Source organism: Culex quinquefasciatus, chromosome 1 (genome assembly GCF_015732765.1).
Source record: "Culex quinquefasciatus strain JHB chromosome 1, VPISU_Cqui_1.0_pri_paternal, whole genome shotgun sequence".
Lineage (NCBI taxonomy): Eukaryota > Metazoa > Arthropoda > Insecta > Diptera > Culicidae > Culex > Culex quinquefasciatus.
Genome location: NC_051861.1, coordinates 126000441 through 126017031, shown reverse-complemented (window position 1 = coordinate 126017031; position 16591 = coordinate 126000441). Strand labels below are relative to the sequence as shown.

At 40.8% G+C, this 16591-nt stretch overlaps 4 protein-coding genes across 11 annotated transcripts in view; 2 read left to right on the top strand and 2 right to left on the bottom strand.

Annotated features, from left to right (window-relative positions):
• LOC6035139 (active breakpoint cluster region-related protein) overlaps nucleotides 1-8243 on the top strand; it is a 112792-nt gene extending 104549 nt beyond the window's left edge. For 7 of the 8 annotated variants that reach the window (XM_038248158.1, XM_038248164.1, XM_038248161.1 and 4 more), the window contains 9 exons: nucleotides 1253-1739; nucleotides 1794-2119; nucleotides 2187-2325; nucleotides 2387-2998; nucleotides 3055-3558; nucleotides 3775-4161; nucleotides 4215-4384; nucleotides 4444-4833; nucleotides 6678-8243. In XM_038248158.1, coding sequence (XP_038104086.1) covers nucleotides 1253-1739; nucleotides 1794-2119; nucleotides 2187-2325; nucleotides 2387-2998; nucleotides 3055-3558; nucleotides 3775-4161; nucleotides 4215-4384; nucleotides 4444-4833; nucleotides 6678-6861 — 3199 coding nt within the window. In that variant the 3' untranslated portion in view covers nucleotides 6862-8243. The remainder of the gene's footprint in view (nucleotides 1-1252; nucleotides 1740-1793; nucleotides 2120-2186; nucleotides 2326-2386; nucleotides 2999-3054; nucleotides 3559-3774; nucleotides 4162-4214; nucleotides 4385-4443; nucleotides 4834-6677) is intronic. The other variant, XM_038248159.1, reaches the window with a different exon arrangement.
• A 1605-nt stretch (nucleotides 8244-9848) lies between these two features.
• Nucleotides 9849-11123, bottom strand: LOC6035140 (prostaglandin reductase 1). Its single transcript, XM_001845322.2, has 2 exons — nucleotides 10956-11123; nucleotides 9849-10899 (listed from the first exon to the last, which is right to left on the bottom strand). The coding sequence occupies exons 1-2, from the start codon at nucleotides 10966-10968 to the stop codon at nucleotides 9875-9877; spliced, it is 1038 nt and encodes a 345-aa protein (XP_001845374.2). The 5' UTR covers nucleotides 10969-11123; the 3' UTR covers nucleotides 9849-9874.
• Nucleotides 11124-11368: 245 nt separating this feature from the next.
• On the top strand, nucleotides 11369-12430 carry LOC6035141 (prostaglandin reductase 1). Its single transcript, XM_001845323.2, has one exon. The coding sequence runs from the start codon at nucleotides 11406-11408 to the stop codon at nucleotides 12396-12398; it is 993 nt and encodes a 330-aa protein (XP_001845375.2). The 5' UTR covers nucleotides 11369-11405; the 3' UTR covers nucleotides 12399-12430.
• Nucleotides 12431-12661: 231 nt separating this feature from the next.
• On the bottom strand, nucleotides 12662-13630 carry LOC6035142 (glycine-rich selenoprotein). The gene is made up of 3 exons (XM_001845324.2): nucleotides 13409-13630; nucleotides 13258-13342; nucleotides 12662-13192 (listed from the first exon to the last, which is right to left on the bottom strand). Exons 1-3 carry the CDS (start codon nucleotides 13425-13427, stop codon nucleotides 13012-13014), a joined length of 285 nt encoding a protein of 94 aa, XP_001845376.1. The 5' UTR covers nucleotides 13428-13630; the 3' UTR covers nucleotides 12662-13011.
• Nucleotides 13631-16591: the final 2961 nt, after the last annotated feature.

Here is a 16591-nt window from a genome sequence, read left to right as displayed (position 1 = left end):
AGTTGGGAAGCTCAAAATCAAAATAAATAGCTTGTATCAACTTTTTATTCGAAATGCAGGATTTTTGCAATGTTTTCAAAGTACATCTCCCTCCATGCCCTCACAAATCCCTAGACGCCACACTCAAATTTGGCCAATGACGCTCCAAGTGGTTGGGGGGCCACCCCGTGTCACGACAAAGATAAAGCACGCGTCAACGCGTCCCTTTGTTCGGTGCGTCCTCTCGGGAAGCATCATTTTAATAAGATGAAGTGACGACGGATGATTGAGTTACGAATGTCAGGCGCCTCAAGCGCCGCGTAGGTGTGCTGGCCACGTAACTCCCCCACAGCTTTGAGAATTACGCGTCTAAGCGCGCGCGCGCTCAACATTAAAGCTCCGCTCCTCAACGCCAAGGCCACGCTCCAAAAATAAGTCCGTAATTATCCACTTTTACTATCAATTAACCCACACGAACGCCGGCAACTCTCGGTGCACGGTACTTAAGCTCCCACATTGCACGGCTCCTATAAAGTTTTACTTTTTCGAGCTGCTGCCACATCCCGCTTCGACTCTGGTTCGCCATATATGCATGCATAATTACGACGGCGTTCCCCCCCCCCCCATATTCTCCACAAACATCGCCGATTGACCTAGTTGTGCGGCGTGCGCACTCGGGGCTCGTAATTTGGTTTTCGTTTTCACCCATTATGCGCCGAAAAACGCACTCACTTTCTTTAAAGTTGCGCTGTTTTGTTTTGGTTCGGGTGGTTTTACGACCCTTGTGGTCGCTTTACCGCCAAATCGGTCGTTATTGCCCTTCTTTGACGGGCGTCTGCCAAGCAGGGTTGTTTTGCGGCAGTCGCCATAAAACAACCTTGATTGAGGAGTTTTTCAATGGATTACTACCAAACAGACTAGTAATCGATTGAATACTAAGTTGACAGATTGACAGTTTGACAGAACGTACTTACCAGTTTGACAGCCAGCTCAGCATTCACTTACCTTGAACAATTTCGCACTTTTCCGAAGTTGTTTCAGGGGGTACCTCGATTCCGACGTCCGTGGTTGGGAAGTGCAAAAATGCGAAACCGTCTCGGCTATGCATCGCCAAGTCAGTTGGTCAGTGGAAATATGGGTCAGCGTCGATTTATGTTAATTTGGCCATAAATTAAACCGAGACACGCGAGCGCTCGTAAAAGCCAACGAGCCGTAGGGCGAGTCTTTCACGAAACGAAAAAAAGTAACGAATTCCTTTTCTCTCTACTTGCAGACCACCACCCAAGTACCCGCGCCGAGCGGCCCCGGTCGAACCTCCGGTCATTCCGGCCGCGGCCATGCAGAACCTGCGCCGGGACCAGCAGCAGCAGTCCTCGGACGGGACGCCGGACAGCTCGCTGGAGCGAAACCTCAAGCCGTCGGAGATCTACCGGCAAAAGTCGTCGGACTCGTTGGACGTGAAGCTGCGCAGCTCGCGGACTGCTTCCGAGCTGGCCGAGGAGTTTGCGGGGCGGCCTCGGCTGCCCAAGTCGGACAGCTTAAAGTCCAAGTCCAGTACGGACAGTCCGACGGGATCGCTCGGTAAGAACGTGGGCGCTTCGCCGACGGGAAGCTTGGGCAAGTTGGCGCATACGGCTGGCAGTAGTGACAGTCCGACGGGGAGTTTGGGGAAGAAGGAGAGCAGTCTGCAGTCGGTTGGATCCAGGGAATCGCTGGCGTCGACTGGTGGAGGAGGCGGAATGAGAGCCATTTCGGAAAGGGTAAGTGATGCAAGGTTTCAAGACTTCAGAACTCTAATAGGTCACTCTTTGCAGATAAAGAGCTACGAGTCGATCTCATCGATCAGTTCGGACAGTATGCGCGAGGGAACGGGTGGAAGCAGCAGCGGGGCGCAGGTGGCCGAGCAGGAGCACTACTACGACACGGTTCCGCTGGAGAACGGGGAAGGGGACTACGTGTACATCCAGGCGGGCGGTACCGGGTCCACGTCGAGTCGGGACGACATTTCGACGGCCGGAAGCACGCTTCCGCTGCCGGCGTCCCATCCGCGCAGTCACAACAGCAGCCAGACCAGCGTCCAGCTGGAGCCAGAATCTCCGGGACGAAGTTCCAACTACGTCAACATTGACTATTTCATACAGTGAGTTGAGGTTATGAAGTTGGAGGTTACAGGGAAGCCTAACCGGGAGTTAATCTTTGTTTCGCAGCAGCCAAAATCACGAGAACCGGAGCAGCTCAATCGACAGTGACGGCGAAGCGGACGGAGGCCCACCGGTGCTACTGCGTGCAATCTCCAACGAGACCGATTCCGGCCAGGCCGGACACGGTATCTTCCGAAAGATTTCCGTGAGTTTTAATTACCTTCTTATCTCTTTCAAAATAAATTCTAATCCTATCTTGTCCGTAGAATGCCAACCGCAACACAATCATCCGGCACATTGTGACCAGTATTATCACCAGCGAGACATTGTACGTCGAGTGTCTGAACAAGATGAAGCAATACATGAAGGCGATCCGGGCCACCCTGACCACGTCGCAACCTGTGATATCTGAAGAGGAGTTTCAGACGATATTTTTTAAGATCGAGGAGCTGCACGAGGTTCACTCGGAGTTTTTGGGCGAGCTGAAGGTGAAGCTGGGTCCACTTCCGGAGGGGGACGATCTGTGCGTCGGCGAGGTGTTCCGCCGGCTGGCCGCGCACATCCACCTGTACGGAGCGTTCCTGCACAACTACGGGCGAGCGATCGACACCGTCAAGAAGTGCAGCACCCAGAGCCAACAGTTCAAGGAGATCGTCTCCAACATAGTGTTTAAGAACCAGAACGAACAGTCGCTGTCGCTGGAGGAACTGCTGCACAAGCCGGTGGCCCGCGTCCAGAAGAACGCCCTCGTGCTGGAAGATTTGCTCAACCAAACACCGGAACAGCACCCGGACTACCACCCGCTGCGGCAGGCCACCAAAACAATCCGGAACTTCCTGTCGGAGTTCAACGTAGTGCAGACCAAATCCATGTTTCCGGTAAGTCTTAGTAAATCACTTGTCAGAACTCCTAAACTCAATCCACTGACTTCCAGAGTGACGACAAGGCGCTCCGCCGGCTGGTCAAAAACTCCTTTATTGTCGAGCTGGCCGACGGCCACCGGAAGCTGCGCCACCTGTTCCTGTTCAACGACGTGATCGCGTGCGCCAAGTACAAGGCGGCCGGCCGCGACCGCAACGGGTTCGAGTTCGAGCTCAAGTGGTTCATCCCGCTGCGGGACATCCTGATCTGCGAGGAGAGCGCCAACGATCCCAAAGAAACGAGCCCGATCAACATCGTGCACCTCAAGTCGCAGGCGTGCACCGTGCGCGACCAGATCATGCTGGACGAGAAGGACGAGCGGAAGGCACGGTCGAGCGGGTCCCGCGCCGGGGACAAGCACCGCAAAAAGCTGGCCGACCTGGAAGCGCAGCTGGTACTGGCTTCGCCGAATCTGGTGTTCAAGATCGGCAACAAGGCGACCTCGAAGACGATGACGTTCTTCCTGAGCTCGGACTTTGAGCGGACGCAGTGGATCGAGTCGATACTGACGCTGCAGGTGAGTCAATGGATTACTAGCAAACAGGGTAGTAATCGATTGCATGCTGATTTGACAGTTGACAGATTGACAGAACGTACTTACCAGTTTGACAGCTCACCTCAGCATTCACTTACCTTGAAAATTTCGCACTTTTCCAAAATTGCTCTCGGGGGTACCTCACTTCCGACGTCCGCAGTTGGGAAACGCACCTAACCTTGTTCAACCCTTCCGCAGCAATCGTGCAACCTGCCGGGGCAGACGCCGGTGCAGATCTACGACCTGCAGGCGTGGATCACCGCCTGCCAGGCGCTCATCAAGACCGAGATGGGCTCCTACCTGATGCGGAACGCGCGCGACGAGAGCCTGCTCGTGGGCGATCTGCACCTGACGATCCAGGGCCTGGCCGGGTTCGAGCAGCCGTGCGATCTGTTCATCTGCGTCGAGATCGACTCGTACGGGCACTACTTCCGGAAGGCCAAGACGAAGCTGGTGTGCCGCAGCGCGTCGCCCTGCTGGAACGAGTCGTTCGTGCTGGAGCTGGAGGGCAGCCAGAATCTGCGGGTACTGCTGTACCAGGACGACGTGCAGCGCCCGATTTTGCGGGCGAAGCAGATTCTGAAGGTGAGTTGGTTTGGGATTTCTGAGGTGATGATCGCTAAACGTTTTTCTTACAGCTGAGTCGCCAATGGCTCCAGGAGGCGCCCATCACCAAAGTACTGCGGTTATCGGAGACCCTCTCGCTGAACACCGTGATTCGGTTCGTGCCGGGTGAGGTCACGCTGAGGCGGGTTCCGACGTCCAAGCCGGGAGCGCTCTTCGGGGCCAAGTTGGCACAAGTTATCAAGTATGCACTTCCAATCTGTAGCATTGAGGTTACGTCTAACCAACCGTCTTTTATTTCAGACGCGAGAAGCGTGACATTCCATTCATCGTGAGCGCCTGCGTCCGGGAGGTCGAGCGTCGCGGAATGGCCGAGGTGGGCATCTACCGGGTGTCCGGCTCGGCGTCGGACGTGGCCAAGCTGAAAAAGTCGTTCGAGACGAACGCGTACGAGGCGGAGCAGCTGCTCAAGGAGGTGGACATCCACTCGGTGACGGGCATCCTCAAGTCGTACCTGCGCGATCTGCCGGAGGCGCTCTTCACCGACCAGTATTACCCGAAGTTCTTCGAGACGTTCAACCGGCACTCGAACCTGAACGAGGCGTCCCGCATCGAGGCGCTGCAGAAGATCTTCGCGGAGCTGCCGCAGCCCAACAAGGCCACCATCCATCTGCTGCTGGACCACCTGATGAGGTGAGTGTTTCTGGGCGCTGACGGTTGAAGCTTTTCGGCCCAGCTCAACGAATCGTCTCTGCGGTAAACTTTACGCGGTGGGCCTGGCCGCTTAAGCTTTCGTTAGTCTTTGACTAAATGATTTCAAGACGAACGTTTGACCCGAGAAACATTGATTCGTTTGAAATGACAAAATTGTCAAAATTGTCAAAGTTGTCAAAATTGTCTAAATTGTCAAAATTGTCAAAATTGTCAAAATTGTCAAAATTGTCAATATTGTCAAAATTGTCAAAATTGTCAAAATTGTCAAAACTGTCAAAATTGTCAAAATTGTCAAAATTGTTAAAATTATCGAAATTGTCAAAGTTGTCAAAATTGTCAAAATTGTCAAAATGACAAAAATGACAAAAATGACAAAATTGTCAAAATTGTCAAAATTGTCAAAATTGTCAAAATTGTCAAAATTGTCAAAATTTTCAAAATTTTCAAAATTTTCGAAATTTCATAATTTTCAAAATTTTTAATTTTTTTCAAAATTGTCAAAAAATTCAAAATGACAAAAATGACAAAATTGTCAAAAAAGTCAAAATGACAAAAATGATAAAATTGTCAAAATTTTCAAAATTGTCAAAATTTTCAAAATTTTCAAAATTTTCAAAATTTTCAAAATTTTCAAAATTTTCAAAATTTTCAAAATTTTAAAAATTTTCAAAATTGTCAAAATTGTCCAAATTGTCAAAATTGTCAAAATTTTCAAAATTGTCAAAATTGTCAAAATTGTCAAAATTTTCAGAATTTTCAAAATTTTCAAAATTTTCGAAATTTCATAATTTTCAAAATTTTCAAAATTTTCAGAATTTTCAAAATTGTCAAAAAAGTCAAAATGACAAAAATGACAAAATTGTCAAAAAAGTCAAAATGACAAATATGATAAAATTGTCAAAATTGTCAAAATTGACAAAATTGACAAAATTGACAAAATTGACAAAATTGACAAAATTGACAAAATTGTTAAAATTGTCAAAATTGACAAAATTGTCAAAATTGACAAAATTGACAAAATTGGGTCCTAAAATGAAGCTTATGTTGCTGATAGTATTGTTTACAGCGATAAAGCTTATTTTTCTGAATACAATGACACTTTGTACGACCACAATAAGTTTAAAATGGATTTTTAAATCAATTTTTAAAAATTAACCTAGCGGTCCTTCTTGACAGAAAAGCTCCTGCTTGACAGCTCGTTCCAAGGGGATCATAGTTGATCCATCGAAAAAATGTTGTCTAGTCAAATTTATTTTTTTTGCGTTAAAATGAAAAAAAAAGTTATCAGAAATGGTTTTTAATAGTGTTTTTTACCGTTGTACATAAAAATTTACATAGGGCTTTAGTACCCAATTGTCAAAATTGTCAAAAATGTCAAAAATGTCAAAAATGTCAAAAATGTCAAAAATGTCAAAAATGTCAAAAATGTCAAAAATGTCAAAAATGTCAAAAATGTCAAAAATGTCAAAAATGTCAAAAATGTCAAAAATGTCAAAAATGTCAAAAATGTCAAAAATTGCAAAAATTGCAAAAAATGCAAAAATGGCAAAAATGTCAAAAATGTCAATAATGTCAATAATGTCAATAATGGCAATAATGTCAATAATGTCAATTAGGTCAAAAATGTCAAAAATGTCAAAAATGCCAAAAGACATATTTCAAATTTTCTGAAATATTTCAAGTTGATTGAAATATTTCAATGTGATTGAAATATTTCAAACTCTTGAAATGTTTCAAAAAACTTGAAAAAATTAAAATTACTTGCAATTTTCAATGAACTTTTTTTGCAAACAATAATGTCATTTTCCAACGACAAATTCCAGGGTCCACCAGCAGGAGATCGAGAACAAGATGTCGCTGCACAACCTGGCGATGGTGTTTGGGCCGACGCTGCTCCGGCCGGGCCCGACGGCCAGCAAGCAGAAGGACCTGCTCGAGTCGAGCACGGCGGACGTGATGACGCAGGCCGGCATCCTGTACAGCTTCCTGCAGGCGCGACTGAAGTAAGTGTGGTGGGTGAAATATTTCCAAATTTCAAATTCCAATCAACAACAACAACAACAACACTGCTGCTGACAGATAGAACAGGAATAATAAGATGGGGTTTTTTTTGGGAAGGAGGAAAGGACCCTACGATATATTTCTATATTACGTATTACTGAGTAGTATTTATTACAACAACAAATACGTGTGTCGTATTGATGGAAACGAGGCAGACTTTCGTTCCGCAAAACGGAATTATGAAACAAAAGACAGCTACGCGATTTTTTCCTTAGATTGTCAGTCACACAGTTTTACCCAGATCGATAGAGATATGTGTGGGTGTGTTGCTAAATTTATTAACGTTAGCAAATTTATATTTTACGTGTAAAGAACCAACTTTAGTTAAAGATAAATTTCCTTTTGTATCAATCTCTCGTTTTAAGTGCTGAAAGCAAAGCTAGTTTTACGAGCGCGTGTTTGTGTTGAGCCACCTCTCCTATGCAATCCCTAGAGGAAATCCTTTTGGGGGCGATTTATATCTTTATACTTTGGTGATCGAACGCCAAAACTTAGTCATTTCTCGCCGCGCCTGGTTTCGTCACACGTTTACGTTTACATTGTGTACATTTTTGCGCTTCCCCACCTCTTTCCACGTGTATATATTTCTTTGCTTGATTTGTTTACGCTTAGTTTTTAGTAGAGTGAAGAAAATTTAAGTCATGTTCGACTGGCCTTCCAGATTGTGGTCGCGTGTGTTATTTGAATTTAACATAAACAGAAAAATCAAGAATGTTTTCGAATGATATGAAAGGGATTACAAGCAAGCTACAGTACATTCGCATTAAAGTATATCGTTACACTGCATATTAATATATAACAAAAAAGTAAACACATGTGTATTCATTATTGCAATTTATTATACAATTTGAGTTACTGTGTAAAACGATCCTTGATTTTTTTCGAGAAAAAAAAGCGTTAGTCAGAAAACCCCGAATCCAACCGCAACTTTTAGAGACTTAGCGAGGTCAATACAATCAAGTATCTTCTACAACATACATATTAAACCAAACCGCCAAAATACGCCGAACGAGACGCATATACAACAACAACTCCCATTTGCAGCTTATTGGATACAATCTTTATACGGTATAAACAAAATGATAGTAGTGATAATAAAGGGACTGTTTCGACCGCGTGAGAACATCTCCAGTTACAGCGATATTGATATTTTCTCCGCCAAGAAATTAAAAATTGAACTTCACCCAAAAAAAACACAAACACGTATATAAACTGAAAAACACATTTCGCTAGTAGGCGACGACAGCTGAATTTATCTTGTAGGATTTTTCCCTTCAAATATTGAAAAACTGAATAAAAACCAACAATCTTTCGTATTGTGAATTTAAGCGGCGTGCGGCGTGCGTTAGCCCAGTAGAAATGCGAAAGAAAGCCCTTGTTCAACGTAGAATGGATTGCTGGCAAACAGGCTAGTAATCGATTGCGTGTGGTTTTGACAGTTGACAAAATGTACTTACCAGTTTGATGACACCGAATCAGCTTCTTACCTTTTTCAAATTTTGTTAATATTCTTCTTGGGGTTACCTCGACTTTGACGTCCGTAGTTGGGAAGTCTTTTTCTTAAATCGTACTTAAACGCAGGTGAGCAATTCTGTACCAAACTAGAAATGAATTTTATTTGTATTTTTTGATTTAGCTCAAACTTTGTCGAGGCCTTCCCTATGACAAAGATGCTATTTTGTGTTATTGGTTCGCCCATACAAGTTTCCATGCAATTTTGGCGGCTGTCCCTACAAAAATGGTTTGTAAATATTCGAAAATCTGTAACTTTTTAATGATTTTGCTGATCAATTTGGTGTCTTCGGCAAAGATGTAAAAAAAGCTAATCTAAAGCTAAAATTCTGCCGCAGAGTTATGTTTTTTTGAAAAATAGTATTTTTTGAAAAAAAAATCTATATTTTATACATTTAATTTATTTGAGCTATAATTTTTTAATGTAAAATTAAATTTGCAATCAAAAAGTGCTCAACATTTTTTTTTGATAGAGGGCCCCGTTTTCAAAATATAGCAACCGAAATTGTGATTTTAGCGAAATATTTGCAGTCCATTTCTAAAAGTATTTTTTTTTTTTGAAAAGTTCGGAAAATTTGCTATAAAATTGTCTAAGAGACATTGAAGATTGGACCTCTGGTGGCTGAGATACAGCGGCTTAAACAAAAAGAAACACGAAAATTGAAGTTTTCTAAGTCTCACCCAAACAGCCAACCATTTTCTAATGACGATATCTCAGCAACTAATGGTCCGATTTTCAATGTTAAAACATGAAACATTGAACAAAATGAAATGTTAGTCTTGATTTCCTGTTTCTTTTTTCTTTAAGCCGCTGTATCTCAGCAATCAAAAGCCGACTCGGTCCTAACCAGGTCCCAGCACCGAAAAGGACCTAATAACAATAATTTTATGAGAAAAAAAAAACTTTTCAAAAACAAAATTTTGCAGAAATCACACTTTCGGTGGCTATATCTTGAAAACGGGGCCCTTAATAAAAAAAACTGCAAAGTACTTTTCGATTGCAAATTGTTACAGATTTAGAATATTTTGTTTATGAACAGGAGCGAACGAATGACAAAAAAAGCAACCACAAAGTTTAAGCAAAAAAAAAAACAAACAAAAAAATGGTCGAAATTGGCCGATTTTGTAGAGAATTGCTCAAGTGTTTCAATTGAGACGATCAATGGATTACTACTAAACAGGCTAGTAATTGAGGGAAATTTGACAGGTGAGAACATGGACAATGGATTACTATTAATCTAGTAACCGATTGCTTATGCATTTGACAGTTGACAGATTGACTGAATTTACTTACCAGTTTGACAGCATTGCTGCAGCTAATTACCTTGAAAATTTTGCACTTTTTCAAATCAGTTAGTTGAGGTACCTCGACTTTGACGTCCGTAGTTGGGAAGCTCATTTCTCAAATCGATAAAATAATACAAGTGTTTCAACAAATAACAACCCGTTACACCTTGACCACCGCCTTCCCCGTGTTACCCCCCTTCAGCATGTCCATAAATGCCTGCGGAACCTGCTCGAACCCTTCGGTGACCGTTTCCTGCCACTGTAGCTTCCCGTCCCGGATCCACCGCAGGTTCGCCTCGATGCCCTCCATCCAGCGGTTGTTCCAGCGCCACACCAGAAAGCCCTCCATGCGCAGCTGCTTGAACACCATCTGGCGCAGCGGATCCGTTACCTTCTCGATCGCGGTGTTGTAGTTGGAGATCGTGCCGCAAACCGCTATCCGCCCGTACACGTTCATCTGCTTGATGACGGCTTCCGAGATCGGTCCACCCACGTTGTCAAAGTAGCAATCGATGCCCTTGGGCGCGGCCTTCTTCAGCTCACCGTAAACGTTGGCCGTTTTGTAGTTGATGACCTCGTCAAAGCCCAACTCCTTGAGCCACGCGCATTTCGCGTCCGACCCGGCAATTCCGACCACGCGACACCCCTTGATCTTGCCGATCTGACCAACGTGACTTCCGACGGCTCCGGCCGCCCCACTCACCACAACCGTCTCTCCCTCCTTCGGAGCGCACAGCTCCGACAGTCCAAAGTACGCCGTATTCCCGGGCATTCCGAGCACTCCAAGGCCCAAACTAGTCGGCAGTGACCCAAAGTCCGGCAGAACGTACGGAAGATCCGTCTTCAGCTTGGCCGGATTGCATACGGTGTGCGTTCGCCAGCCAAACTGGCCAAAGATGGTGGAGCCCACCGGGAAGGCCGCATTCCGGCTGTCCAGCACGGTTCCGACCTGGCCGCCGATCATCGGAGTTCCCTCCGGGTAGGCCATCATGTACGGGCGCATGTACGGATCGACGCTGATGTAGTCGGCCCGGGCCAGGAAGTCGCCATCCTCGAGCGCGGGAAGATCTTCCCGCTCGAGTCGGAAGTTTTGCTGCGTCGGCTCGCCCTTGAAGACCTTGGCGTAGATCCAGCTTTGGGCGGTTACAGCGGAAGAGGATGATCCGTAGAAGCGGTGGATGTTTCCTGCGGGGGGTTGATCAAGTCGTAACGATTGGCGGGTGCAGTTTAATCCAACTTACTTAGCAAACTCATCTCGAACAGTGTGTTAAGTAATGCCTCCAGAGGATGTGATTTAGCAGAAAAGTGACAGAAATTACGTTATCATTTGGTGATGACGAACGAAGTTCGCCGTGCTGAGTGGGACGCGATATTCTACTACACAACTCTAGTAGTAAACATTGCTGAAGTCACCGGTAGAGGTGGGAGAGAAGAGAGATAAGCTGACAATGTGGAAGATCGCATAAGTGGCGCAAGCGCCATTACAGTTTAAATTCTGTCACAAGTCTGCAAATTTGCAATGAATGTTTTAGGACACAAATGATGAAGTGTTTGAACAGTTGCGGCAATCGATACCTCACGACTTATCTTATCTCCGAAGGTTGATTTTCCGCAAGGTCATGCTGGTTTGATTCACCCAAGTCTTATAAACTGGCGCATTTACGCTCGGGCACCAGTTCCACAAACCCACCATGGTCGTCACATCGCTCAACTGGCTGTACGCCAAAAAGTTCGAAGGAGAACCCACCCCGGCCAACTTCCGGCTCGTCGAGGAGGAACTCCCACCCCTGCAGGATGGCCAGTTCCTCGCGCAAGCGACCTTCCTCAGCGTGGACCCCTACATGCGACCCTACATGAGGTCCTACCCGGAGGGAACGCTGATGATCGGTGGACAGGTCGCCACGGTGCTGGAAAGCCGCAATCCCGCGTTCCCGGTAGGAGCGTCCGTCTTTGGACAGTTTGGCTGGCGAACGCACACGGTTTGCGACCCGAGCAAGGACACCAGCGGCAAGCCGTACGTTCTGCCGGACTTTGGGTCACTGCCGGCGAGTTTGGCGCTCGGAGTGCTCGGGATGCCTGGGAATACGGCGTACTTTGGCCTGTTGGAGCTGTGCGCTCCGAAGGAGGGGGAGACGGTTGTGGTTAGTGGGGCGGCCGGAGCGGTTGGAAGTATCGTGGGGCAGATCGCCAAGATCAAGGGGTGTCGCGTGGTCGGGATTGCCGGCTCGGATGACAAGTGCAAGTGGCTCAAAGAGTTGGGCTTTGACGAGGTCATCAACTACAAGACGGCGAACGTGAAGGAAGAACTGCAGCGAGCGGCTCCGAAGGGCGTTGATTGCTACTTTGACAACGTAGGCGGGGTCATCACGGAAGCGGTTATGCGACTGATGAACACTTTTGGACGGATTGCGGTTTGTGGGACCATATCGAATTACAACGGCGTACCGATACAGGTGCAGGATCCGCAGACGGACTTTGTTTTTAAGCAGTTGAGGATGGAAGGATTCATCGTATCGAGGTGGGTTAACCGATGGACGGAGGGAATCATGGCCAATTTGGGATGGATTCGGGAGGGGAAGCTACAGTGGCAGGAAACGGTCAGCGAGGGATTCAAGAGCATGCCGCAAGCGTTCATGGACATGCTGAAGGGAGGTAACACTGGCAAGGCGGTGGTTAAAGTGTAACGGGTTCTAAATAAAAAGATTAGTCGAAAAAATGCGTTTGGTTTTTTGACTTCCCAACTACGGACGTCAGAGTCGAGGAACCCCCAAGAAAAACTGCTGTGAATTTGAGTGTTCCAAAAGGTAAGTAGCTGCTTGGATGCGGTCAAACTGGTAAGTACATTCTGTCAATCTGTCAACTGTCAAGGTTCCTATGATCCATATCGAAAATAGTGTCAGGGTAGCTTTGGAAATTTTCTCAATCTTCTATTGAAAAAAAAAAAATCAATTCGAGTTTTAGGGAAAGATTTACTATGGATTTAGTTATGATTACAAGAGAAGTAAAAACTATACATTACACCAATTAATGTTGAGAATTACGAAGAAGTTTTGCGGGCGAAAATTGTCCACCAACGATTATTTTCCTCAAACATTCACCGCTGGACAATCCCCTCCCCCTAATTTGAACCGCTCCCGGAGTGTCCTCTTCGGAGCAAACCCGCCTGTGGGTTAGCGTAGGTTTAGAGCTTGCTCGTCATACAAAAGACAAAAAACGCTTTTAGACAGCCCCGGGAGTCGATTCCACGCGGATTAGAGCGGCGCTCGGCAGGACCTCCTACCGAACGCTTTACCGCGCTCATCCGCCCCCGGGGATCGTGCAATCCCGCAGGGTCATCATCCGGCCGATTGGCCTTTGGCGCGGGCCTCCCGGTGGTCCGGGTGGACCACCGCCGCCGCCGCCACCTCGGCGGGAGCTACCGCTGGACGCGGCGTCCCCGGAACCGCTCGGCTTCAGATCGCCGAACAGCGTTTTGAAGCTGCGTGGAGAGAGAAAGCGTCAATTCCGGGCTCGGTTCCCAGCTAAAATCTCCAAAATACTTACAACATCACAAAGAAGTTGAAGAATCCGGTAATCAGTCCCAGGAGGCGCTGGACGCCCCACGGTTGGGACTGATGGACGGTTCCGTCTGTTGGACAATTAAAATCGAGGTCAGTTGATTCTTCTAGAAATCTCACGCAAGCTAAACACTTACCCCTTGCGACGTACACCATTGTTGTTGCGGGGTTCTTACAGCTGGTCCGTGGTCATTGCAGTCCGGTCCGGCCAATCGTATGGTCAACCGTGGTTTGAGGAGAGAATCGACTAAAAATCCTTTTGTTCCGTGCGTTCTAGTTTTTTTTTCTTCCAATGTTGACGAATCTTGCCCAAAATGCACGTCACTGTTCGATGACAGCTAGTCGCGAACTGTCATCGTGACGTGTTTTTGTTGTTGTTTTTGTATTTGCGCTAGGAACGGCGTGGAAGTGAACTCAGTTGAGCTTTTGTCGTAAATTAGAAGGGGTGCTCAGGGCTTGAAAACGGTCTTAGTTTTATTTACTTGGATCGACGATTTAATTAGCATTGCCATTTAATGATTTTGGCATTAAGATCGGTTTTTGAAATTTGATTTTTTACTGTTTTTTTTTCTATAAAGTCAAGAATTCTCGTAGGTTTTCGGAATGTCTGAATTTTAGACTCATGAAAATCATGGGAGAGTTGTAAAATTTTGGGTATTTCATAATTTTAGAAGTTCATTAATTTAGAACTTTAACTTTTTTTAGATTTTTTTAAGATTAAGAATGGATTTTTTTGGTTTTTTAACTTAATTTGAATTATATAATCATAAAATAATAGAATATAAAAATTTTATGATTTTGGAATTTCTTATATTTTTAATTTAAGATTTGTTGAGTTGTAGAATTTTTTAATCAACAGTTTTAAAATTCTAAATCTAAAGAAATTTGAAACCTAAAAATCTTAGGATTCAAGAAGTGTAGAATTTTCAGAATTCATTTTTTTAAAGAATTTTAAGAATGTTAAGAATGTTCAGATATTTAAAAAAATTAAGAATTTTAAGACAGTTAAGAATATTTCTTAAGAATGTTATGAATTTTTAGAATATTAAGAATATAAAGAATGTTAAGATTTTTTTTAGGAATGTTAAGAATTTTAAGAATGTTAAGAATATTAAGAATTTTAAGAATTTTAAGAATGCTAAGAATATTAAGAATTGTAAGAATTTTAAGAATTTTAAGAACTTTAAGAATTTTAAAAAATTTAAGAATTTTAAGAATTTTAAGAATTTTAAAACTTTAAAGAATTTTAAGAATTTTAAGAATTTTAAGAATTTTAAGAATTTTAAGAATTTTAAGAATTTGAAGAATTTGAAGAATTTGAAGAATTTTAAGAATTTTAAGAATTTTAAGAATTTTAAGAATTTTAAGAATTTTAAAATTTTAAAATTTTAAAATTTTAAAATTTTAAAATTTTAAAATTTTAAAATTTTAAGAATTTTAAGAATTTTAAAATTTTAAGAATTTTAAAATTTTAAGAATTTTAAGAATTTTAAGAATTTTAAGAATTTTAAAATTTTAAAATTTTAAAATTTTAAAATTTTAAGAATTTTAAAATTTTAAAATTTTAAGAATTTTAAAATTTTAAAATTTTAAGAATTTTAAGAATTTTAAGAATTTTAAGAATTTTAAAATTTTAAGAATTTTAAAATTTTAAAATTTTAAAATTTTAAAATTTTAAGAATTTTAAAATTTTAAAATTTTAAGAATTTTAAAATTTTAAAATTTTAAGAATTTGAAGAATTTGAAGAATTTGAAGAATTTGAAGAATTTGAAGAATTTGAAGAATTTGAAGAATTTGAAGAATTTGAAGAATTTGAAGAATTTGAAGAATTTTAAGAATTTTAAAATTTTAAAATTTTAAGAATTTTAAAATTTTAAGAATTTTAAAATTTTAAAATTTTAGGAATTTTAAAATTTTAGGAATTTTAAGAATTTTAAGAATTTTAAGAATTTTAAGAATTTTAAAAATTTTAAGAATTTTAAAATTTCAAGAATTTTAAAATTTTATAAATTTTAAGAATTTTAAGAATTTTAAAATTTTAAGAATTTTAAAATTTTAAGAATATTAAGAATTTTAAAATTTTAAAATTTTAAAATTTTAAGAATTTTAAGAATTTTAAAATTTTAAAATTTTAAAATTTAAAATTTTAAGAATTTTAAAATTTTAAAAATTTTAGGAATTTTAAAATTTTAAGAATTTTAAGAATTTTAAGAATTTGAAGAATTTGAAGAATTTGAAGAATTTGAAGAATTTGAAGAATTTGAAGAATTTGAAGAATTTGAAGAATTTGAAGAATTTGAAGAATTTGAAGAATTTGAAGAATTTGAAGAATTTGAAGAATTTGAAGAATTTGAAGAATTTGAAGAATTTGAAGAATTTGAAGAATTTGAAGAATTTGAAGAATTTGAAGAATTTGAAGAATTTGAAGAATTTGAAGAATTTGAAGAATTTGAAGAATTTGAAGAATTTGAAGAATTTGAAGAATTTGAAGAATTTGAAGAATTTGAAGAATTTGAAGAATTTGTAGAATTTGAAGAATTTGAAGAATTTGTAGAATTTGTAGAATTTTAAGAATTATAAGAATTTTAAGAATTTTAAGAATTTTAAGAATTTTAAGAATTTTAAGAATTTTAAGAATTTTAAGAATTTTAAGAATTTTAAGAATTTTAAGAATTTTAAGAATTTTAAGAATTTTAAGAATTTTAAAATTTTAAAATTTTAAAATTTTAAGAATTTTAGGAATTTTAAAATTTTAAAATTTTAAGAATTTTAAGAATTTTAAAATTTTAAAATTTTAAGAATTTTAAAATTTTAAGAATTTTAAGAATTTTAAGAATTTTAAGAATTTTAAGAATTTTAAGAATTTTAAGAATTTTAAGAATTTTAAGAGTTTTAAGAATTTTAAGAATTATAAGAATTTGAAGAATTTGAAGAATTTGAAGAATTTGAAGAATTTGAAGAATTTGAAGAATTTTAAGAATTTTAAGAATTTTAAGAATTTTAAGAATTTTAAGAATTTTAAGAATTTTAAGAATTTTAAGAATTTTAAGAATTTTAAGAATTCTAAAAATATTAAGAATTTTAACAATTAAAATTTTTAAAAGAATTTTAAGAATTTTAGAATTTTAGAATTGTAAGAATTTTAATTTTTTTCAAGAATTTTAAGAATTTTAAGAATTTTAAGAATTTTAAGAATTTTAAGAATTTTAAGAATTTTAAAAATTTTAAGAATTTTAAATTTTAAAATTTTAAAATTTTAAAATTTTAAAATTTTAAGAATTTTAAGAATTTTAAGAATTTTAGAATTTTAGAATTTTTA